Here is a 25,634-nt window from a genome sequence, read left to right on the forward strand (position 1 = left end):
AAGGGAGCTAATCTGTGGGATGTTATGGAAACGAGTTCTATCAAGAAATAATGTCAACTGATCTCATACACCTGTAGCTAAAACTCCACACAGGTATAAGCAGATTTACTGTGGTTTCCTTATTTGTATTTTCTAATATCAAAACATATTCAACAGTTTAACTCTGTGCTGAAACATCCTCCATAGCTTTAAGCATTGACTCAGGCTTTCAGCCTTTTTCCATCATGTGCTTTTAGCTCTGGTGGGAACCGCCTTGGATATTTTATTGCAGTAATTTCTTTGGAGAAGAGCATTCTCTGTTGTTTTTTAACCATGGTTAGTTAGTCCAACACATAACTTCATGTTCAATTGAATAATTTTGCTTTTGTTTTCGATAATTTTCAAGCCTTTTGTTTAAACCTTATAGATCTGTTTATTGGTTTGGGGCTGTTTCTATGCAAAAACTAAATTACTTCTTATTATTTACTTAGGCTTTTTTAAGGAAAAACAACAATGATGAAAACAATAACAAAGATAAATGCTATCTTCAGTATTTTACCTTTTCATTCTGGCACAGCACAGAAGTTTACAATCACAGCAAGTATATGTTTATTCCCAGTTCTATAACTATCGATCATCGTATCTTGATATTAAATTCATGCATAATCACACATCACAAACAAATGAAGTACAATCATCCACAATCCAACCAGGTATATCCACTTTAAATTGAAGCTAAAATTGATTTATCCTTCAGCAATTAAAAATGTTTTATAAGGGCAATAGAAAAATTTTTTTCCAGATTTGTGAAATTAAATAAGGACCAACACTCAGTAGAAGTAATTCACGGAGAGGAACATAAACTTTTAAAATCTCGAATGTGCAAATATAATTTTGAAATGAGTTTACTTTTTTCATCCAAATACAACATTATAAATAACAGCTGCATCTGATCCAAAAATTTCCTGTTATTTGGATTCCAGTCAACAGAAGAATATAGCATTATTCTATTGTAACTGGTTGGATCATGAACTGTTAGCAATTCCAACTGGTTTATTCGGATTATTTTTTAGGTAGATTCTTAACCATTTGTAATTAATATAATTTATCTACTTATAATAATTTAGTAACTGGGAAAGTTAAAGTACATACCAGAAAGGATCATGCCTGGAGAAATATAAACACAATTAAGAAACATGTTTTCAGCTCTCCATCAAAATAATCTTAAAGCAATAATGTCAAGGAACAAATTTCTATTATGAAACTTCACACACAAAACATACAAATATACTGAGCTCTTTGTTGCTATTTTTTTTTAAAAAAATAGAGACTATATGATAGCAAAAACCTGGTGAAACCAGATTTGTACTGAATATTATTCAATACAATCCAAAAGCATTATTTCAGATGATTATCTGTTTTAAAAATAATTTTAACATATGTCAGTGGCCCCTATAACTTTAGAAAGAAGTTGTCTCTTGCAAATCCATGATGATATAACAGTTCTAAACCAGGCTTAGGAAGAAGATATGGAAGCAACCTGCTCTAGAACATCTGAGAATCCTGATGTTTAGAGAGGACATGAAAGTATGCTCAGTAGAACAAACACAGACACTAGGGCTAGGATAGCCTGAATTTGAATCTAGACTTAAATTGAGTTATTTAGTCTTTCCAATACTTATTTCCTCATACGGACATCTTCATAGAGGTGTATCCAGAATAAATGTGATATCCTGTGTCAAGAGCCATGGTCAGAACACATTAGGTACTGAGTAAATGCTAGCAGTATGTAAGGAAAGTCATCAAGCTCTGCCTTGGATAGTCAGAGCCACAGAAGACTTACCTTTAAATAATCAAGTCTCACAAGGCTGCCATGTCTTGAGCCTACTTGGGGGCCACCAGTCAAGAACATAAACTTGTTGAGTTCCATTTTTAAATTTAGATATGACATTTATGATCAGAGCGACAGCCCCAAACTATATATTCAGTGAGAAATAAAATGCTATAATACATTGATATGAAAGTAGATCTTCAAGTAATATAGGGAGTAACATACTACACAATTATCAGAAACAGTAAAAAATGACTTTTTTTTTTTGGCTTTTGCCTTTGGACTGAGTAGACTGAGAGATTTTTTTTTTTTTTTAATTTAAGGGGAAATGTGAACCTTTGAGAAAATTAAAACCAATAACAATCTTAGGACATATGGACAGAATAAAAAAATGTTGCCTACAGATTATAGGTGAATAAGAAATTTGCAATTATTTAGCTACAGAAATTATTCCACGTTTTCAATGATAGAGACTCAAACTTTCATGAATTGGTTAAAATTAGATGACATCCATATGAATGATATCTTACTCAACCTTCTGATATATATAAATAATGACTTTTTGGAATTTACCTCTGTCTACTCAGTCCAGAAGCCATCAAGCCAGGCTCTGCCATGAGACTGTCATGATGTGGTACAGAGCAGTGTTTCAACTGGCTTCCTCCAGATGCCCCCAGGCCTGCTGTCCAGGTGGGAGGGAGGCTGTGTCCACTCCTTCTACAGGAGCAGTTCTGTTTTCATCTGTTGTATATATTGCCTCAGATTTCACTGAAATAAAGAGTTATCTGGCTTTAAAAACTTTTTTGATAACCATGCACGTGGGGGGAAGAACCTACTGGAACCTGCCAGGGTTCAGACAATGAGCTGCACTGTCTGTCTAGGGAGTGCACACCTGTCTTTATCAACACTCTCTCACCAGCAGCTAGAACGAACTCTGGCATATGAGGACACTCAACGAATATTTGTTGGCTAGCTGATGGACATCTCATCTGTGCTACTTCCAAACTGATGTGCCTATGGATAAGCCACTTGATCTCTTCAAGACTTCAAGTTCCATTAATTGTATGCAGGGAGCGGGGGCGGTGGGGGGATGGGGGAGGACGCGGTTGTTAATAATACATAAAACATTTACTATTGGACCAGACATTCTTTTAAACTTTCAACATCCCAATGAGGTAGGTACTGTTATTAACATCCCTACTTGACAGATGAGGGGACTCAGAGAGTCAGAGAGTTTAAGTAATTTGCCCAGGATCATAGCTAACCATAGGCACATGAACACAGTTTGGCTCCACAGCTCACATTTTATCTACTATGATATTCTGTCTCTACTTAGGTAGAAGTAGGTGGCATATTATATTCCTAGTGTCTATTTTTACTAATTGATTTCAATAAGAGTTGAGGAGGCTTCTGGAGGGCGTGAGGAATTTTAAACCCTGACTACAACCAGAGTTACATAGGCATGTCCAGTGGACTCCAGGGGAAGATGGTGGAGCCAGCAGAGAATTCTTGCAGGGCAAAAAAGAGTCTTACAGAGAGTTCCAGAAACAGGCCCTACAGATTAGAAGGGGGTACAGGTTATGGAAACACCACGGCATCTGTTCTTAACCCCCACCCCCCAATGTAGCCACACTGGTAGCAACAGGAGAATAAAGGGATGTGTACAGATTATAAGAGTTGTCTCACTCAATTCTCTACCTGCTAGAGAGTCCTCAACCAAAGTTAACACAGAAGAAGAGAACATCCTCCTTCCCACTTGAGAAAGAGTACATGAACTGCTCCAGCCCTGTGGATAGAGGGACTTTAAAGGCTGGAGTGAATGGGCAAGATCTACACCTTTGTGGGTACACAAAACACACAGATCCACACGGCAAGTGGTGTGTAGCTGTGGGCCTGATTAGGGAGCACAGGAAATACTCCTTAAGAATTCCCACAAACACCTGTGGATAGGCTTTGGAAAGACCTGGAATTTCTATATGAGCAGGTAGTGAAACTCAAGTATTAACAGGAAAGTGACTTCATTCATATCCCCAGACTGGTGGGCTTTGCAGGGATAAATACATAAGAAATGGGAACAATAAGTGTCTCACCCACCTCATGGTAGTGAGGCCCAAATAAGAAAAGCAATGTGTTTCACTAATTGAAGAACATCACATAATGAAATTGAAATGGTGTGAGAGGGAGGGAGAAAAATTTTGCTTAAATTATCTAGGTGGATTATCTGCATGAGCTGTTATCTTTTTGGATCATAGTCACCTTTAAGAATCCATCAAAAGCTATGAACTCTTAACCCAGAAAAATGCCCCTTTCTCCCCTTCTTAAAACCCTAACTATTTTGCCTACTCTAGGATTTTTCCCCCGACCCATGTTCTAAAGTCCTAGACTCCAAGTTAAGAGCCTTGGTTTCCATTAACATTGACTTCTGCCACAAAACCCACCACCCTGGTATTTTTCTTTAAGGAACAAATAGTTGTCAAAGGTTACAGCACTACGTCTGTAATAAGGTCTTCACTTTCGATGTGGCCCACTTTTCTTTTGGCCACAGCCCTGGTTTGGATGCTCATGGTCAACCTCTTCTTGTTCATGGCTGGCTGCTGAATCCGGTGACATTTACTCGATGCAGCCTATGCCTATGTTCAGCATGCGTCGAAACTACGACATCAAGGTAAATGTCAGCCTTTCTTGTGCAAACAACCTGGTCTACTAACTTCTTTTGGAGAGGGCATCAGGGAGCAACCTGGTATGGGGAGCACTGGAAGTCTCCAGTGTTGAGCCCATCACTTTTCAATGGTATAAACCTGAACATAACACTTAACCTGAGGTCAGTTTCCCTATCTGAAAAGTGGGATAAAATATAGTTGCCTAGTCTACGGCCATGCTACCTTCAACAAGCCTGATCCCGTCTGATCTCGGAAGCTAAGCAGGGTCGGGCCTGGTTAGTACTTGGATGGGAGACCACCTAGGAAGACCAGGTGCTGTAGGCATAAAAAAATTAAAAAATAAGAAATCATAAGCTGATAAGGTCCTTAAAATCTGTTAGGTCAACCAAGGGTTGCCTTGCCTAAAAAAAAAAAAAAAAAAATACACACACACACACACACACACACACACACACACACACACACACAGTTGCCTGTCCTCCAGGGCTTTCACAAGGATCTAATGAAATAATACCTGAGAAAATGCTCTGAAAACAGGGAGGTGATATACAGATAAGCATTATTATTATTAAGGCAAGCTATAAGTAAATCAAGTGCTTTTTGAAATGTTATTTAATCCAAGAAAAGAAGGTCCCAAGCCGTGGGGTGGGGCATTATCAGTCACAGCTGATAATGGAACAGCTGATAAAGAGGAATTATGGGAGAGGGCTCATTTTGACTAGTCTTTTTTTGAACTCTGTTTCTGGCTGTATGCCCCATTCCCCAGGCAGGGACGCAAGCCCGGAACAGGAACATCTTTCCCAAGAAAGAACATTTTATTTGATTTTTCTTCCTAAAAGTTTCAGAGCCCTGCTTGCTACTATGACCTGGTGTGACTCTACCACCACCCTGCCCGCTTATCAGCCATTCCCCAAAGTTTTGAAACAGACAAGTTCCATTTGATAAGCTCAGGCAATTCTAGGAACGAAATGATCATAGAAGGGTCCAGAAGTTTTCCAAATAACACATGCTTTCGACCCTGACCAGATCACTTCTCTAAAGGCCATTCAGCTTGTGCCCAGAAAGCTGCCTTAATGCTCCCTTGTTAGAGTTTAGTGGATGAAGCTATCTAATACACTTCATGTATAAGCATAAATATTGACACTTTAGCATCCACCAAGGAAAGCAGCTGCTGCAATAACACGTCAGCTCATGAAGACTCCTTACTCTAATTAAAGTCCATGCAATAACAGAACAACCTGAAGGATGTGAGATACTCTGCAAGTCAACGACATGTGCTGAGTTCATCTTGGCTGCCCCAGGATGGTCCTGGCAGCTGGCAATAGTGCTTCTGGCTGTCCTCTGCTGTCTGAATATCTGGGCCAACAAAGGGCAGATGGAGGTGAAACAGTCTTAACCTTCTCATGGCTTTGTGTGCAAATAAAACCTTCATTTTTCAGTTCCTTGGTTTTAAACAATGAATAATCCTTTGAGGATAACCAGAAACATCCTTAAAATGGAAGCTTATATATAATAGAATTGGACACACCATAAGTGATCTAAATATTTTCACAATAAGATTTACAAACCAAGAATTAACATTTCTTGTTCCTGTGAAGACTCTGAGAAAGATTTTTTTTTTTTCTTTACTAATAAAGAAAAAGAAATGAACAAAAAATCATACCATCTAGCAGGGTGCCAAAGTGTATCACCTGTAAATACTCCTTCTCTCTCATAAAACCTTTGAGGGGAGTAGCCCAGCCTTCACTCAAAACTTGGACCCACTGAAGATCCAGCTGCAAAACAGGAAAAGCAGGTGAATATTTCCATAAGCTCTGTTTTTCAGCCATCTGGCCCAAAGGCAGTCCTTCCTTATTCAGTTGACAGGAAAAAAAGACAGAACCTTTTATGTGGTTAGTGTTCTCATATGTTATGTTGACTCGTAATTGTGGGGCCAGATAAGTTTGAGCCTAGAACTTCCCTACAGGGGAGCAGTAAAAAGATTTCAAATTGAATGATTTATTTCAACACTTTAGGCTGTATCTATCCTTACAATGTGCAAGTGAGTTGAACGTTCACTGTTCATTCTTTTTTCCACAAAAATTCCGGTTTGGTTGAATTTTTCCACCAAATGTACTATTTGGTTTACTGAATTGAGCAAACCGGTGATTCTAAGGTAAAAGTCCAAAATTCTTAGCATGATACTAAAAACTCTTTAAGCTCTGGCCCCGGGGGCTCATGTCGGGACTGCCACCTCTTCCCACTCTCCACTTGGGGGCCTATTCCCAACAGTGCCAGACAATGTGCAGTCTAAACACACATGTGGTTTCAGGCCTATCCTCCTCCTCACCTGAAATTCCTATTTATTCTTTAAAACCCAACTCCTGGGCCACTGCTCTGAAACCTTTCCTGTTATCCTTAGGACTAAAAAAGTAATCATTAGATTATTTAAAGGGTTTTTTTGTTTTGTTTTGTTGTTGTTGTTGTTGTTGTTGTTGCTGTTGTTGTTTTTTCTGTACCTTGAAGCCCATTTTGTTATTAGGACTATGACTCCACACTGTAATTATAATTATGTTGCTAATCTGCTTGGAGCATTGGAGACTTCAAAATTTATTTTGTAGAGTTAGAGTTTCTGTTTATAAATTTGTCATAACTTATTAGAGTATGGAGTCTTCATGAGCTGAAACAGGTTCCCAATTTACTTTGCCTTTTATAAAAATGTCCAAGGTTTTAATGGATAACAAAAAGATACCAATGAAAACATGGTCTCCTTGTATAGATCAATTAAAACTGATCTATAGAAAGGCCAAGGCATGTGCAGAGCAGTTTGGTTGGGCTGCATCTCATATATTCCAGGCAGTAAAATAAATGCAACTAAATTTGTTCCCCTCTCCCCTCAGACTGGACTCTCCCCAATGAGGAAAGAGTAGGATTTACAGAGTCAAAAAAGAGTGAGGCATTCAGATCACTTTAGTTCAAGGTTGCCTTTTGTTTTCTTCAAATTCCTTCTGGATGGCTCAAGAAGTGCTTGTATTCTGGACAAACTATTTTCTCAGCAGCTGCCAACAAACAATTACTGCCTATTGTCTGCACTTTTGCCTAAACAAAGGTATGAAGGCAATTATGTAAAACTGTCTTATGCAGATATGGATATTACCTTCCCGGTCTGCCTCTGCACAGGGCAGTGATAAATTGCTCTGTGGCACCTCTTGGTGACATATTTCTTTGGAGAAGAGATAAAAAATTTAAAAATTGGCAAAACGAAGTGTCTTTCTTTATGGATACTGCATTTTCCTTATTTATATCTTCCTTATTATCAAGAGTAACTGTAAATGGGTTATAATAACTGATATTAGGCCTAATTCTCCTTTGGCCAGTCTGCATCTTCTTACCTTAGTAATTGATAATGAAGGGAGAGCTTCAGCCTCAGCTCGGACTTGATCCAGTTTGTTTTCTGGCACAAAGAGCTCGTGGATGCCTTTGATTATAGTATGGGGCACAATGTTCTGAAATGAAGCAGAATTGGTAACAATCTGAAATGCACACTATAAAAAGAATGCTTCAGTAAACAGATGATCTTTCATGATCTTATTAAATATTTTTTAAAAAGAGAGAAAGAGAAGAAAGTCAGTCTACCCACCTGCTCTTGCAGAAGTTCCACTACCTGCTGGACACAGTCGCTCACTGAGGACAAGTTGGTTTTAAGCACAAGCTCAGGCGTTTCAGGTTTCTCATAATCAGAATCGATGCCTGTAAACCCTGCAACACAGAAAGGCGAGAAACACATCTGCACCAACAGAACCATCTTTTTCATCAATAAGGCATAACATGTGATGGAATAATGTGTTAAACTGAGAATTCAGATTATAATGGAAAAGGTCAAAGGGCCATCCTTGACCTCTGGCCATTCATGAGAAAATATACAGCTGTATTTTCAATATAGAACCCCCAAGTTATCCATAAAATCTGGCTCGTTAAGTCCAAGACCCCTGCAGCTGATTCGAATCGAAAAGGAAGACAAGAGGATGGAAAAACTCAGAAACATTCTTCCTACACATATGCTCATATATATTTATCCATTTTAGTTTTCTAAACTTTATTGCTTATGGCTGAGGCGATGGTTCTTGAAAAACCTGAGCCCGCATTTTAATGAAATGCGGCTAAAACGTTGTGTATGCTACAGGCAATTTTGGAAAACAGGTTTTGAAACTTCCAACAAATTTCTGGGGACAGATAGGAAGGATTGGTGACATATGTAACTGGCAAAGGTGCTACTGAGCTGGTTCTCCTACCTTTGATCTCCCCAGCTCGGGCACGTTTGTAGAGGCCTTTTACATCTCTGCTTTCACAAATGTTTAGAGGCGCATCCACAAATATTTCAAAGAATGGCAATCCAGTTGATTCATGAATTTTGCGGGCATTCTCACGATCCTAGAAAAAATTACACTTAAGAATGTAAGAGGTTTCACAGTGAAATTCTTCATCACAAAACATTGTGTGCTCTGAAGATAAACAGCTATGTGTTCCATAGCCTGAAGATAAACACTAGGGTTTGTGCTCTGCAGAGGTGGCAGAAAACTTATTCTTCAGAGAAAGTCCAGAAATTCTGCTCTAGTAAACATAGCTCTCAAAAGGACTTTCAGAGAAAACCACAGAAAATAATCTTTGCTAAAGTTCAGGGTTGGCAATGTGGGAGCATTTCATCCAAAGGATGTGTTCAAAGCACAGAGCGTCTGATTTGTAACTCACAAAAAATTCAAACAGAAAGAGCAACACTCCACCTCGCCGATTTCAACATTAAACATATAACCTGATGCTTTGTCAGCAGACTGCTGTTTTCTTTAGCGGGTTAAGCATTCTGACTTTTTGGAGAAATGAAATTGCAGAGATTTAGGTTTTCTTGTTTAACTGTTTCTTCCTTTCAGCTCTGGCCAAGTGAACCTTACCATTGTGGAGGGGTTTATGTCAACTGGTGCCCTGGCATCTGGAAATGAAGGACGGCTCTTTACATAACCAATATTAAAGAGAGGAAATGAAGTGAGGGGAAGAAGAAACGGTGGGGGAAATTGAACGTTTCACATTCCTTTGCAAACCGCTCCCTGCCCCCACCCCACCCCCAACTCCTTTTCCTGGCGGTTTGAGAGGCCTGGCACTGTGTGTGGGAACTGTGTAGAGGGCCAAATCAGTTCACCTTTGCGAAAGGAGAAATGAAGCTGGTAATGCACACCAGACCAGCGTCGGCAAACAGTTTGGCCACCTCGGCAATCCGGCGGATATTTTCTTCTCTGTCTCCGGGAGAGAATCCAAGGTTTTTGTTAAGGCCATGACGGACGTTGTCCCCATCTAGGGAGTAGCATGGGATGGCATGGGAAACCAGGTACTCTTCCAGAGCAAAACTTATCGTCGTTTTTCCAGCACCTGAAAGACCTGTTCAGAACAGGCAAGACAAGATAGGCATTGATCCTGACTGTTTAAAAGTGACTAATTGGAACCTGATTCTAATTGCGACCTGATCCTAATTTTTACCTAATTTAAGTGTAAATAAACTCTTATTACAATAATCTGATTGATTTCAAATCAAAACCCTTAAAATCTAGGAAAAGCATAGTTTACTACAAGTCAAGTACTTGTATTTCTTTCAAATCTTGACAAATTTATTTGTCCCTATAGCCTTTCAAAGCAAGAGAGGTTCATAAATGGGGAGACCTTGCAGGTCGACGTATGGTCTTTGGTGTGTTCTGTGTTGCCTGAAGAATGTTTTAAAGATTAGAAAGTTGCACATACAAATCCAGATTTAGGCTTCTCTTAAAAAAACAACAACAAAGGATTTGGTGACTGTTCTCATATTCCCTTGTGACAGCAATCAGCAATAGTGGAGGGGACAGCCAGCTCTTGGAGGCTGGGAGGCCAACCTCCCTTGTGGGTGCCACTAAATAATCATCTGTGAACAGAGTCATAGACTGTCCTTTTGTTTTCAAGCTTTTTCCAAAATGACTCTCAAAGCCTGCAGACAGAGAAGCATCCTGAGCTAGGTTGTGGATGTGTTTAGAGCTGCCATACACCCTTAGATGTTTGAAGGCTTTCCATGAGAACGGAGGTACTATGTGCCTTTTACCATGGTTTCAAAGCACAATGATTGGGAACACACTTTATAATTTCTATGTGAGGGAGAACATAAGGAGAAAGGGACAGAAATGCAACTTATCGAAATTACTTTAGAGTTCAAAATCTGAACTACCCTGGAAAAGTAGCACTCTAAAAATTCAGTTGTCCTAAAGGTCTGTGAACCTGAAGAATAGTCCATTGTGCCTAACCACTGTCAGACAGCACCCGGGCATGGGAGAGGAAAAATTAGGAGGAAATACAAGAAGGTCGAGAGGTTACTACAGAGAAGACAGCAGGCAGAAAGAGGAAAAAGACAGAAGAAGTAAGCGAAAAGCCAGAAAAAGTAAGCCAAAAGAGGAAAGGAGGCTTGGAAAGAAAAGGTGGTATATAAAAAGTAAACAAATATTTTCCATATTTTAAAGTCGTGCCCTTGGCATGGGATCATTAGAAGAAATGGCTGCATGAAGAATGTGTTGGCAATACAGTAAATTGCTGTTGAAGACAATGTCTTTTATGTAACTTTGTCTATCATGTAATTCATTGTCCATCAGCATTCCTGTCTGGTTGCAGGGTAGGAGAAACAGGACTCCTGAGTCTCTGCTATGTTCTCTCCCATCAGAAAATGAGAGAAAGAATAGAAATTTCTTTTGATTTTGATTCAGCTGTCAGGAAACCAAGAACTAAATCACAGAACTAGGACACTGGAGCAACACTAATTACACTTATCAAGAGCTATACCATGGACTAGGCACTGGCTAGGTGCATATCTACTTTATTTCATTTAGTTCTGCCTACATCTCTATGAGGCAGGTACTGTTTATTCCTTAGAGAGGTTAATTGGCTTGTCCAAAGTCCCATAGTTAATGTAGGTGGAACTGGGACTCGAATCAAAGTCTCTGGATTAGAAGTTTTTGGTTTCTTCTGGCTGGCCTGGTCAATATCCTACCACTATACTAGGAGAATATAAAATAAAGTAGGAAAAGACAATTTTTTCCAAGAGTAAGAAAAGACAGAGGAAGTACACTCTTTAGTTTTTTTTAACCTCTTCTATCAGCTCTTTTTCATTTTTTAAGGGTGTTCCACATTAGAAAAAATGGACTCTGTATGTCCCAATTCAAAAGCTGGGCAAGTACATGAAGGCAAACATCTCATGAAGACAATCACATAACAAAAGAGAAACATTTGGAACACAGCTGTGTTTAACTACTGCCCATCATGTCTCTCAGGAAGCTGGAGGAAACATTTCAGGAATCATGACAGGTGAATACTGCCTTTTGGAAGACAGCAGGCTCCTTCCTTGCCCACTGCCTATCGTCACCCTGGAAGCTGGAAAAAGTTGTTGTACAAGAGATGAATGAAACCAGAAAATCAAAGGCAAATGTCACAGGCCCTAAGGAAAAAAACTCAAAAAAGAAGAATGAGGCTAATTTAGACTCAGAATTCCACAAAAAGATGCAAGGCAGGTCCCTGCCTGCCATATTCTTTTAGAGTTATCTTCAGGTAAGAATGAATTAGCATTTGTGGACAGATAGTAAAACATAAGTTGATTTTATAATATGGATAAACATATCTTTGCATGTGGGCTCACCTCTATATGAAATATTATGTCTATAAGATGAACTTGGTTTTCCTTGTGAGTCTAGGCTATGTTAGACTTATAGTCCCAGGAATCAACTTCCGCTACCTTGTACTCAGAGTATAAGGTAACAGCCCAGAACTAATTTCAAATCTATCACTAACCCTTAGCTTTGACATTCATTCTGTGGCTATAAAAACACAAGAAAAAAGAGATTTGGTTACTACAGTGGGAGTGAGTTATTTCTATACACAACGGGCAATCCTCAGCTGAAAAGAATAGAAGGAAATCACTAGTTTTCCTTCTTGCACAGTTTTTTTTTTTTTATACTAAGTGAAATAGTCTTCCGGAATGTTAAAACATCAGAAAACAATAAAGAATATCTCTAAGCATCCAAAACTTTATGGACAGCCAAATGCTTGATGTCAAATTAGGAAAGCCCCATTCATAACTGCCATTAAATATGTTTTGGCACAAAATTGAGAATTACGAAATTTCTTAGAGCTGAAAGGAAATGTCATCATCAACCTGTCCCATCTTTTCCTTCCAAAGAGGAGAAAAGTGAGAACTAGAGATGTTCCATGACTTGATCAAAGTCCTACTTCTCACTGATGGCAAAAGAGTTAGGACTAACACCCAGGCAGCTCTCAGCTTCTTTCTAGTGTTAAACTAAACATGTAATATGTGTAATATGTTACACTAATTTCTTTAAAATTGTGTTGCGCATCAATTTTCAATGAAAAAAATATATATCTCCCAATATAACGTACCTGTCAGCCACACTGTACACCCTCGGAATCCGCCCCGTGTTCCAACTACTTGCCCTCTCTTATTTCTGCTCACATGGTGGGCCTGATAGACGACGTTGGTGGATTTCTGCTGGTTCTCCTACAAAAACAAGACCAAGCACAATATTTAATAAGATAATAGATATAACAAAATAATAGATTACCTGCATAGTCTTTCCTAACTGAAACTCCTCTTTTATAATTGACATACAGAGTAACATTAAGTAATTCTACAATTTAGATACACAGCCTTTAGAAGACCCATCGTGACTCTTTGAAAGTATAATTTGAACGAGGCAATTATTGATGTAACGTAAAAGTTCTAGTTCCATGACATTTTAAAATGTGCACCTTTAGGTAATGGTTAGGGGAATGTCTTTGTTTCTGTAAATACATGTTCTCCCCAAGTCCTATGGGCATGAACTGAAAATGACCCAGATACTCAAGCCACTGAAGAAACGAAAAGCAAAAGCCACTGAGGCTGGTTGAGCTCCCCTCTCTACAGAGCCAGGGAGAGGTCCAGATCATAAAGCACTGAAGTCTGTAATACCCCGCTCACTCCCACCCAGACATCAGGGACTTAAGAGTTTAGTTCCCGAGCAGAAGTGCATAGGGCAACTTTTTCACAGGCATTAAATTCTGCTTTCTCTTTCCCCAGGGCCAGTAGGTGAAGTTTTTAATCTTTAAAAAAAAAAGCCCTGCAGAAATGAAAATGTACCGGCTATTAGTCTTGGGGTTAATTCAAATCCCAAATGTCTTTAGTTCGGCTGTAATAAAATCAGCCAAGTGATGACACAGATGATCTGATCCTAAACTCTGGAAGGTACATGTCTGATGAATTAAAAAAGGTAAAATGAGCCAATAAATACAGTTTGGGGTGGACTCTTTTTAAATGACATGTGATCCAAGGCAGGTGGGGCAGAGGAAACCCATAACGGTGCTTAAATGAAAAGGTTGGGAACTACTCATATATGTTTTTGGTGTGGTAACTGAATTTCTAACAACAGTTGTAATCCAAGTTGTTGAACTATAAAAATCGATGGAGCCTCTTAAACACCATACACTTACATCCACCAGAGCTAAGAAAGCCCCAATATTCTTTGAGCAAGACCCAGAGAATCTTAGTAAATACTGGGCAACTTCTATATTCTGGAGCAAATTAAATCACCTTGTATGCCTCCTCCTTTGCAGGGGTGGGGAATACAGGAGGATACGGGTAGGACTATTTGGAGGCTTATAAGAGAACAGATGTGAATATGCTCTGTAAATGGCAAAGTTCTCTACAAATGTGAATGCTGATAATGATTTTTCAGTGTATGCTCCTAACAGAAAAGGCTGGAGCCAGGTGGATTAGGACCAGGAAAATGGCTTCGAGACCAAGGGGAAGGAGCCCCCTGCTGGCCCTTGGACGGTCAGAGAGGCAGTACACATCAGTGAGGGTAGGCGTGCCAGTGAGGCACAGAGCCCAGGAAAGGGGCCAGTCAAGCAGGGAATGGGCAGTGTCAGAGGGAACCAAGAGGAAGATGTCGAAAGCTGGGATCAGCTAGGTTAAGTTATCTGAAACCTCCAAAGCTAGAGGCTCTGATCATCCATCAGGCAAACCTGGTAAGAACCTGAGACTTGGAACAGGTCGGGATATAGTTAATTGCCTCTCCAACAATGGCTTGGTTTTCAAAAATAGTTCAGAAACCACCAGAAGGAACTAGTCTAAAAGTATTTAATAGTTAACCTTTGAACTTTTGGGTTTTATTAACTGAATCTTAATCATGGGTGTTTATAGATTTTCTATCACTCCAGCAAACAAATTTTTTCAGGTGCCCCGGTACTGGGCTTTTCTGATTTAGGATGATATTTTGTTTATTTATCTCATATTTACCCTTGATTTTCTCCAAAAGGCAAACAAATAAAATAGAAGCAGATGTTTTGAATGGTATTTGAACTGCAAAGGGATCAAGTAGCTGAAAACTTCTTTTCCTTTTCTCCCTTCTAAAGAACATATGGTATTCTAAGCTTTAGGGAGAAAAGTGGCTGTTAGAAAAAGGTTGTCTCTATGAAAAACAAAACACGTTAAAAAAAAAAGTTTGTCTCTCTGTGTGTAGAAACAGAGCACACAGACACCCTGGTATCTCGTCTAACATGTCACTTAGCAGGAAGTGGCCTGGAAACCACGAAGTTGGTGACATACTTCTATTCCAGGTCTCTAAGAGAAATTTTGCAAAAATCCCTACCTTCTTCCAGCTCACTGACCCAGAAAAACTGCCTTCAGCATGCACAGGAGTAGGGTGATTATCAGTTTTACAGTCAAGCAAATCTGAGTTTGAAATCTACTTTGCAGCCTACTTGCACTTTGACCCTGGACATATTATTAACATTGCTGACTCTCCATTTCTGGCTCTGTAAAATGGGGCTAAGAATGGTTTCCTCACAGGGTTGCTGTAAGGATTAGATAAAATGATTTTCTATGTAAAGTATCAAAGAAAATATATGACACAAGGGAAAATCTTGAATCTGATAAGACCCAAGTAGCATTTAATTTCTAGAGAAATTATAGTAAAATCACTCAAATTTAGACATGTTCTAGGAATTTGGGCCTACTCTAAGGCAAGTCTAGGAAAGTGGGGCTCATGATCAAATCAGATGATGGACAGGACAGCACTTTATATGGAGTGAAGTCACACACACACACACACACACACACACACACACGCATTGTCGTTGTTGTTGCTCTTCTAATTATCATTATCTTTGACCCAAAGCCCAGTCAGTATGTATGCCAATCTGAGGTGCACCAGTTTGAAGCCTCTTCATTCTGCCCCAAACTTACTGCTTTCCTGCTGCCTGTCTCAGTCATAAGCCCTTAGTTACCAGCTTGAGAATGGCCTTTCCTCTCGGTTAGCCCATGAACTCTTAGAGTCAGGAGCTCAGCGCACAGCCCAGGGTTGCAGTGTATCTCTCTGCCAGGTGTGCCTTTCACCCTTTGATGATACAGAAAGGGGAGTGCTAGAGAAGCTTCTGAAACTCAGGGTGGAGCAGGCTAGGTCATGGCAGAGAGCTTCAGCCTTGATTTTGCATGACTAGAAGAGGCGACATAGAGAAAGGACTTCAGATGATCTCATGATTGGGTGGGGCATCACCAGGGCCAAATCTGAGCATGTGTCACAGTGAATACTATTATGAAAGGGAGGACACTGGAGGAATAAGGAAGCTGGAAACTGTGTGCCAGTAATGAGTTTCCCAAGACTCAAAGGTTTTTTTTGATGTGTTTGTAATCTCTTCAATAAAAAATGAACAAATGGATTTGAATTTCCTCTACACTTTCCTGCTTCCTATGCAGTGCAAACAAATCCACTTTATTTCCCTAATTATGACTCCACTCTGACCCTTCAAACTGGGCTCTCACTGCTGTTGGGCTATAGGTTCATTGCTCTCTTGCTAATTTCCAAGCTTTCTTGGCCTTGATGTGCAATTTGAAGATTCATTTAAAGATTCGCTTTCAGAAAGCAGCAACTTCAGTAAATGCTCTCTCAGGCTCAGAGCAGAAGCTCCACGTTCACATGCATTATCTTGCTTATTGCTCAAAATGTGCGTGCTAAGGAAGCTGGGCACTGTGACACATTTACAGATCTAAAAACTACTGGCTGACGTCCCACGCCTGGAAGATGCAGGACATGGAGGCAGGCTTCCTGACGTAAATGCAGGTGTTACTCCTGCCCGGGCATAACATCCAGTTTCTGGTTCCAGCTGTGAGACCTCTGTGTCATAGCTTCCTCATATGGACTAAATGAGATCATGTGTATTAATTAAGGTTTTTGATACTACACAAAAATGTAAACAATTTAAAAAATCATTCTCCATTTTCATTACTTAACATGAGTAGCTTAAAATGTTTTTTAATTACCTATCTTTATTTCTTTCCTTTCAGAGTACTTCCTTGGAGTGTATAAACCAAAGTGAAATGATTGAGTATGAAAAGTTACAAACTATTTCAAAGGTCTCATTAAGTATCACCAGTTCATCTTCTGAAAGACAGAGCCAAGTTACCAGGCTACCACAATATACCTTTTTCTAAATATTCCAAGGAATTTATTGCATTTGTAATTTTATTATTCTTCCCTCTAGATTACTTTGTGCTTATTTAGTTACTAGTAAAAATATGTTTGTTTCCATGTAATAAGTTACTTATGACATTTGCGTGTTTGGTCTCTCTTGCTATTAATTAACTACATTCTGGACAATGACCATATCTATTTTTAAAAATATATTTTGGTTCTTTTTCCCTATTTTTTTATAGTAAAGTTTTTATTAATTATAATATACCTATTCACTTGCTTTTCTTTTGATATGTACTTTATTTTATATCACATAAAATATTATATAATCATATTAAAAGGCATTTTAAGAATACATAAAAAGATTCTTATTGTCTTTAATGTCTCCCTATTTGATTATTCATTATAGCTGGGCAAAATATACTCTTCAGGCTTCTATCTATTTTTATATGAAACTGTATTAATTTTGTGATACTTCTGACATTTTTAAAATGTGTCATAGGATTATATGGATCAATTTTATTTATTTTCCATAATTATATCCAGTGATCTCAATAAATGTTGTAATTCATTTCCTTATTACTTTAAAAATCTTTTAATAGTGTGAACCTATTTCTAGAATTCTTATGTATTTATAATTTATGTTTTCTTATGTATTTCTACTGAAGCTTTTTATTTTTAGTGTGGATACCTATGGCTGTGATAGTTGTTCTGTAATATGTTTTAAAATTTTACAGATAAAATCTTCTTTTAAATTTTTTTTCAATTTTAGTTTATTCTAAAACACATTCTTCCATGGAAATAAAATTATTCAAGTTTTGTTGAGAACGTGTAATGCCTCACTATGATTTTCCCTGCTAGTCTCACTCATTTCAAAGAACTTCAACATTGTAATACAGCAAAAGGAATCATTACCCGAAGATGGTCATAGTAATATTATTTATGATAGTGAAATCAAAAACAATCAAAATGTCCATCAATTAAATAGATTATGGCACAACCATATGATAAATATGTACATCTATATTTATTGACATAAAAATATATCATGATATATACCCAAATGAGAAAACAGGTTACAGAGTGAATTAATGTTAATTCCATTTTAAAAATATATATATTTATATGTATAAGGCTACAAAAAAATTTTGGAAAATAAAGGACAAAATGCTAATAGTAATCATCTTGACTTAGGTAATTCTAGATAATTATTTTTCTTGTTTCTATATTCTGATTTTTCTATATTAAACTTAGAAATAAGTATATATTTTAAATAAAGAATTTGTCAACCAGAAGATGGTGAAGCCAAATGGTTCGATGCTCAAAGAGTAACAGATATGTGCGGATATAAGCAAGCCACAAGGTACAGTACAACCAACAGAAAAATAACCAAATGAAATCAGCAAATTAAAAAACCATTAAACCTGCTATCTTGAGAATAAATCTTTGAGAAAACTAATCTCTCAAAGTCCATAATGAAGTACAGTACACTCCTGCGGAAAACCAGGCCACAGAGCAGGAGGTAAGGGGGGAGATGGGGATGAATGAGTGAAGCTTCATCTGAACTTGCAGCCGGTCCCCAGTGCTAGCATCACCGCCCCAGCGCCACCTCAGATCGTCAGGCATTAGATTCTCATAGGAGCACTGGTCGCTGGTGCCAAAAGGGTTGAGGACCGCTGCTTTAAAGTACAGTCCATGCCACTTGATTATGATGGTTGTAAAATCTGTAAACTGCTGAACAGCAGGAAGACCACCATACTCAACTTGATGCAATCACTACCCACTGGACATTTAAGGTTCAACTCCAATCCTGTAGTTATTGGTAGATAAGGAAGTTTTAACTGAAAAACTGTCACTAAATTCAAAACTGATAATATGTTTTAAGAAGGAGTTTACTTTGAGGAAAATATTGTAAGGTATCCTCAGTAAAAATCACCAGCTTCATAGGATTATACTTTGTGTTGTAAGGGAAATAACCATATAACCAAATAACCATATCAAGTAGCCAGTGACAAAACCCTAGTTGTGAAAATTGAGGCAAATTCCTGATAAGAGCGAATGAAATCATTTGTCAAAAAGCAGTTATTGGACAATACAGAAATGGCCCAAATATGGAATTTATAATTTAAAAGTGTGATTTCATGAAAAAAGTTTTAAGATGAATGTAAAATTTTCTTTAAGACCAAAAATGATCATTTTTACCAATTCCTACCACAGAAGAATTTATTGAATAGGCTAAATCTGTGAATAAGAAAACAATTTAAGGGGAAAACATACCCACAACTAAGTTTTGCCTTTTAGAAGCCATCATTATGAAATAAACCACAGACTGATGTCAAATGGACAAGAATTTGAACGCTGTGAAAAAGTGAAAACCAAAAAAGTACAAAGGGAAGGCATAATTAAGGCATCTTTTTTTTTTTTTTAAAAAAATGCCAGATGGCTTTGCTTATGAAAATATTTTACAGTATTCAATTTTTTTTCAAAGCATCTGAAAAACAGGCAAATTGTTGGAAAACCCTGGATGGCAAAATCAGACAGTTTGCACACATCATTCAGATGTTTGCCAAGGAAAATGAAGAAGCCCTTCTCCTCATGGGATTGCACATGGTGTTAGAGGCCCTCTAGATTCGGTGCATCTGAAACAGGACGACGGGAGATTTCATCATGATACTCAGAACCACGTGCAATTGAAAATGTATGAATCATTTATTTCTGGAATTTTTCATTTAGTATTTTCAGACTGCGATTGACCTGGGTAACCGATACCACCGATAAGGGGTCCGGGCCTACTGTAAGAGTTCTGCGCTTTCGGTCTTAATTCTGCTCACATGCCCTAGGAGTCTGCCTGGTTTTCCTTTGACTACAGCCTCTGAGTGAACTCGCTTGCAGCCCCACGAGTCTCTAGTCTCCAGCTGGTACATACAATTCACTAGATGAATCCTGACACACCTGGTCCACAGCCTCTCCTAAAGCTCCCAAAGCATAGGCACACTGCTGCTCCTTGGTGCCCTCCGGGTCGGGGATTGGCATTTAGTCTTTAGTCTTGGTCCAGAACCAGTTGCCTCAACTGTATCATGCTCTCCAACAGAACTTGTTCTGGGTCCTTCTGGCTCATTTTTCACTAACAGCCATATTTCTCTCCTCAGCCCCTCCTGATGCTGTGAACTGCTGCTCCAGCTATGACCTTTGCTTGTCTCTTGACCATAATTTGGCATCTCCTTCTGGCTACACTGCCCTCTGCTGCTGTGGGTAAACACTTTCCTTAGCCTGGCCTGGGGTTTTGGACCTTATTCCTGAGCACAGCCCCCCATGAACTGTGTTCCTTCTGGGCCTCCTCAAGGTTGTATAAAGCATCCATCACATATTACCTCCCCCTTGGCTCAAATCTCATTAATGATGTCCAGTTCTAGCGCTGCCTCTTTCAAATGACAATCACATTAATTTTCTAATACACTCTTTAATCATTTAACTTTTATATTCAAAATTTTCGATGGCTCCCTATTAACCACAGAATGAAGTCCTAATTCTTAGCTTGGCATATAAGGCTGTCCATTAGCTGGCTCCACTGACTCTTTCAAACATATTTTCTATCAGCTGCAGAAAGTTCTGTTCCAAGCAGGAAGTCTACTCAACATTTCCTAAACACAGCTTGCTCGTTCTGGCTTTGTACCTTTTCTCACTCAGCTCATCCTACCTGGAATAATCTTTTCATACCCTCCACCTATCCACATATTGCCTGTTTTTCAAACAGCACAAACCCCACAGGCTCAAGTTGCTTTCCTGATGCTTCTCCCCTAAAGTCCTATAGCCATTAGATTCTGTGGCACTTGCCTGGATGTTTTAAACTTATGTCTAATGTTTTTACAGACTTAGAGACTTAAGTCTTATGTTTTAGACTTCACGGTCAACCCCGCATGGTGGGGGCCATAGTAATATAGCTTTGATTTCCCGACAGGGATCAGCTAAGAGGAAACGATATGGATTTTAACACTGGACAGTTTAGAGTCAGTTCAAATTCTGGCTCCATTAGAACCTAACCTCCCTAAATTTTACAAAATGTAGGATTGTAATTCTTGCTAACTGTTGTAAGGATTAAAAAGAGCTAGAAAATATGGAGCACGTGGACGTCATTAAATGATTGGTAAATATTTGCTAAATGAACAATAGAAGTTTAACAGTTTGTTGGCTGACTGAGTGACGTGAATGTCTTTAAACAACCTCTGTTTCTCATCAGCACATATGCTTTAGTATCAGTACTCAGTAAGATTGCATATTTCCAACTTCAGTTACAGGCACCTTTGTGTTATGTACTGAAGTCTTCTTAAAGTGAGACCTGCTGTGTCCTAAGTCTTCTCAGAGATGCTACTACAGAACACAGCCGAAGCAGTCCAAACATTAAAATAAACGGAGCTCCCATTCACAAATGCATTTGTAAAATATACTTTGATATCTGTATCAAGGAACTATGTATAACAATTTGTGGTTATAGTTTCTGGTGAGTTTCCCATATTTTTTGAGAATCAATTAAGCTAATGTGACCCAATGCATTTCAGTTAGTGCTGACATCCAAGTCATCACCCAAGTCCAATAAAATATTAAACTGGACACTTAGATAATACACTGCTTGAGTAAGTTAAATGAGCCACATTTAACTCTCTGAGCACACCCTCACATGGATTATTCCACTGTTTTTTCCTCCACAAATATGACATAAGCAATCCAAAATAGCCAACTAAAAAGGATATTATTGTGAACTAAAAGAATCCTTCGGCTTGAAATAGCCTGAAACCACCATTCTGAAAATTTTACATCGACAAGCTGGCACATGCAAATTACTATGCTGTACACCTGAAGTTGAAAATTGTCAACTGAAATTGAAAAATAAAACATTATTTAAGAAAAGAATATATATAATATTAGAGAGTCCTAGGGTTACTATAATCAGTAGGGAAGGTATAGAATTGACATGATTAATAAAAAGAATGCTTTTTGATGTATAATTTGCAACTTATATGATTCAAGCTTCATCTTCTCAGAATAAATGTAAAATAGAATGGTTGTATTCTCGAAGTCCATAAATCTATAGCCATCATGGCATATTTTTGTTTAATAATGCTTTTCATACTTGTCAGCATTATCTCTACTATTTGGAAATGAATACACTCTTATTAGCAACTTAGTCAATTTATTTGATTTTACTGAGCCTTGGTGTCTTCTTACATATAATGAAAATAGTAACCATATATCACGTGGTTGTTTGGCCTTCCTATTACCATTTTACTGTTCTTGATTAGAAGGCACTGCCTCCCATTCAACCATCAAGAGCGGACCCAGAGAGGCATTTCCCTCTATAAGGAAGAACAACGCAAAGGGCATTTGTGAAAGAGCCAGATTAATGTCTTTCTTGAGACTCACTGTCATTATTATTAGGAGTAGAGGACTCTAAACCATTGCAATATGACTTCTATACCTACCAGTGGGTTCAAACAGATTAATATATTATTGTAGGTAAGTGCTTTTAGATGCCAGGAGTCTCATAGTCTCTAGCACACTTCACTTTCCTCCTTATGACTCTCTTCTGTTCCCAAAGCTTTGCCTCTCATCGATATGCTGTAGGCTGCCACATCTCTATCTCTGGATATCTAAATGCCTAGCATATATGGTCCCCCAGAGCCACTGAAACTCAGCATGATCAAGACAAAATTCATTTTCTTGTCATCACCCCTCGCGCCCCTTCCAATATTCCTCACCACTTGCAATGGCCCATATTTCTCTCCATTATTTAAACTAGGAGTCATCCTACTGCCCCCACCCTCATTTAAAAGAAGATCAATCTATCATTAAGTCCTGGCAATTTTAGCTAAGAAATACCCCTCAAACCATCCCACTATTGTAATTTAGCTAATCGCTCTTGAGAACCCCTGTGACATCCTTCAAACTGGACTGCCTCTCTCCTCAGTGGACCATTCTCTCCCTTGCCACACAGTAAAATTCTCTTGCTTAAAATCTCTGATGTTCTGTAAAGCCCATAGACCTCACATTGTGGCCATGACCTCCTTTTTTAGCTTTACCTACTGCCCTTCTTGGCCTTAATTCCATAAATCCATCGTAGAAATCCCATCTACCTGTCCAGAATAAACTTGCTTCTGTGCTTTCACCCATTCTCCTTATTTGGACTGTCCTCTCTACTTATCTGCTTACTCACTCATAAAGGTGTGACTTGCACATTATCACGAGAGGCTTTGGCTAATCTTCCCACCCAAAGACAGACTTAGCTTCTTCCTCTGAACCCACAGGATCCTGTTTCTGCTGATAATCTCATTTCCCTAATTTCCTTAATTGTAAGACTTTATATTTGTTAAAATATAGATTCCCGGCACCCTCCCCAAGAGATTCTGATTCAATCGGTCTGGGTTAGGGCTGAAGAAACTGTAGTTTTTTTTTTGTTTTTAAAGTATTTCAAGTGATTTGAATGCTTAGGCAAATCTAGGGAACACTAAACTATATTAGAGAATTTATGTTAATTTTGGTTATTTGTCGACACGTCTGTCTGCTTCACCAGATTATGAGCTCTGTAGAGTGCTCTACCTGCATTTGTCTTGGAATCCATGTGCCTGGGATATTGGAGGCATTTAAAATTTACTGAATGAATGTTAAGCACTTTCACTCAAACTGATTGGTCACGCCCATTATAGTTCATAAAATCTGATTAGTTATTCAAGTAGCTATTATAGGCAAAGGTAGAGGGCAAGGTGCTGAAATAGTATTGGAAGAACCCTGGCCAAAGTGGAAGGACTGGGTAAAAAGAATGCTAAATTTTTTTTAAAACTCTGGGCCAAAGTACAGATTCGGGGGCAGCTGTACCTATTAGTACTGTCAGATGAATTCAATCATATTAACTAAAAATCATGTGCAGAAAGACGGATGCTCTTGCCGCCAACTCTACCTCCCTTGACTGGATGTATGTTCCCTTGAAGAAGCAGAATGGCATACGGGTTAAGGCATGAGCACCACGGCCGGAGTGATTGGTTGTGCACCCTGGTTCTTCCAGCTGCCAGCTGCATGCCATCGAGCAAATTATTTAATCTATTAGTTCCTTCATTTGTAAAACATTTTTCATAACAGTTGCTGCATTACTGAACTCTTATGAGGATTATATGATAAAAATGTACATAAAATAGCCCAGGGCCTGGACAGTAGTTAAGCCCTCACTAACTGTTAGCTAAAATAAGAAAAATGGTTGTTATTAATAATAATTAAAATATGCATTACCAATAAAATAATTATAATAATTAGGTAAATGATAATAGTTAAAATTATTGACAGTCCTGTGCTTCTCTCTGTTCAGTCTTCCTCTGGCATGCAACATGTAGTATAGAAAGAAGTCTAAGGATTTCCCTCAAAACTCGGGGGCATTCTTTTTTATTTTCCAGCTGTGAAAACCTTCTTGTGCCCAGCTATTTCTAACTCAGCACAGAGCAAACAGCACATGGTCCTCTCACCCATGTGCAGAATGCACAGTTGTGTCTGCTGACTAAAACATATGCAAAAATAGCTGCAGTGGTCCATCCCTTACCTGTCATGGAAGCTTACAGTTTCTAAAGCCATGCCCGAGCCTCACTCACAAAGTACAGACGAATATGGCACATCTCGTCACATCCATTTCATAGATGGTAAAACTTAGGTTCAAAGATGTGAAGTATTTTGTCCAAGGTCACACAGCTGGTCACTCAGAGCAGTTTTAAATCAGATAATTAAAAAGATTACATCACATTCGGATAAGAATAACATTCAACTTCCTATTCAATCATCACTTCTTTTTAAAGTGGGAGTAACTTTTCTTGTATTTAGAATTTGGACGCTTTACCTAAGTGGGTTAGTCTAGCAAGTAAATTAACCAATTAAAATCCAAAATAAGTTAGTATTAGTCACATCATCTTTTTATATATGTGAGCTTGTGTTCCCACCTAGGTTATAAGTGTCATAAATTCATCATATTCTATACTTCTTTTTTTCCTTTGTTTCAAAAAATATTCATAGAGCCAAAGACTGTGCTAGGAGAAGTGGGTACAACAGTGAAAGAGATACACACGAGGCCTGTTCTGAGGCTCCTGAGGTCATGTCTGGGATGAAACATCATGCAGAAAGCACTCAGAAAATATTAACTAATTGAAATTGTCTGAAACCATACTGAAAACCTTGTTAGAGTTGCCAGATTCAACAAAATAAAAATATGTTATGTCCATGCAATATTTGGGTCATACTTATACTAGAAAATTATTTGTTGTTTATCTAAAATTCAAATCTAACTGGACATCTAGTATTTTATCTGGCACCCGAGTAGGGCTTTACTTCTCAGAAAATAAGGCCTAGTCTTGCTTTTATTATATACATAAGCCATTCGAACACTAAAGATGTTAATCTCTGATCCTCATTCTTTTTTATACTCCATTTACAAAATTCTCTCTTTAGAAAGTCTTTTCAAGGGAATGCCCTTCTTCTCTGATGTCAATCAGAGGAGAAAAGATGGCTTAAAGCCTTGGTTCCAAACTATTAGCTGCTAAAAACAACTATATTACAAGAGAACAGTAGGTTTTACTTCAAGAGACTAAAGTTTTACAACCAGTTCTGAAATTTCAGATATAATTTTTGGAAGTTTAGGTA

General features: G+C 38.4%; 1 protein-coding gene and 1 pseudogene across 2 annotated transcripts in view; one reads left to right on the forward strand and one right to left on the reverse strand.

The window, feature by feature from the left end:
- PAPSS2 (3'-phosphoadenosine 5'-phosphosulfate synthase 2) overlaps positions 1–25,634 on the reverse strand; it is a 63,817-nt gene that overhangs the window by 14,003 nt on the left and 24,180 nt on the right. Inside the window, exons 2-8 of one of the 2 annotated variants that reach the window (XM_039871796.1) lie at positions 12,901–13,018; positions 9,641–9,876; positions 8,742–8,880; positions 8,090–8,208; positions 7,842–7,955; positions 6,134–6,245; positions 1,132–1,146 (exon numbers count right to left, since the gene is read on the reverse strand). In XM_039871796.1, coding sequence (XP_039727730.1) covers positions 1,132–1,146; positions 6,134–6,245; positions 7,842–7,955; positions 8,090–8,208; positions 8,742–8,880; positions 9,641–9,876; positions 12,901–13,018 — 853 coding nt within the window. The remainder of the gene's footprint in view (positions 1–1,131; positions 1,147–6,133; positions 6,246–7,841; positions 7,956–8,089; positions 8,209–8,741; positions 8,881–9,640; positions 9,877–12,900; positions 13,019–25,634) is intronic. The other variant, XM_039871795.1, reaches the window with a different exon arrangement.
- Positions 4,676–4,794, forward strand: LOC120610201 (uncharacterized; annotated as a pseudogene).

This window comes from Pteropus medius, unplaced genomic scaffold, assembly GCF_902729225.1.
Source record: "Pteropus medius unplaced genomic scaffold, Ma_sr-lr_union100, whole genome shotgun sequence".
NCBI lineage: Eukaryota > Metazoa > Chordata > Mammalia > Chiroptera > Pteropodidae > Pteropus > Pteropus medius.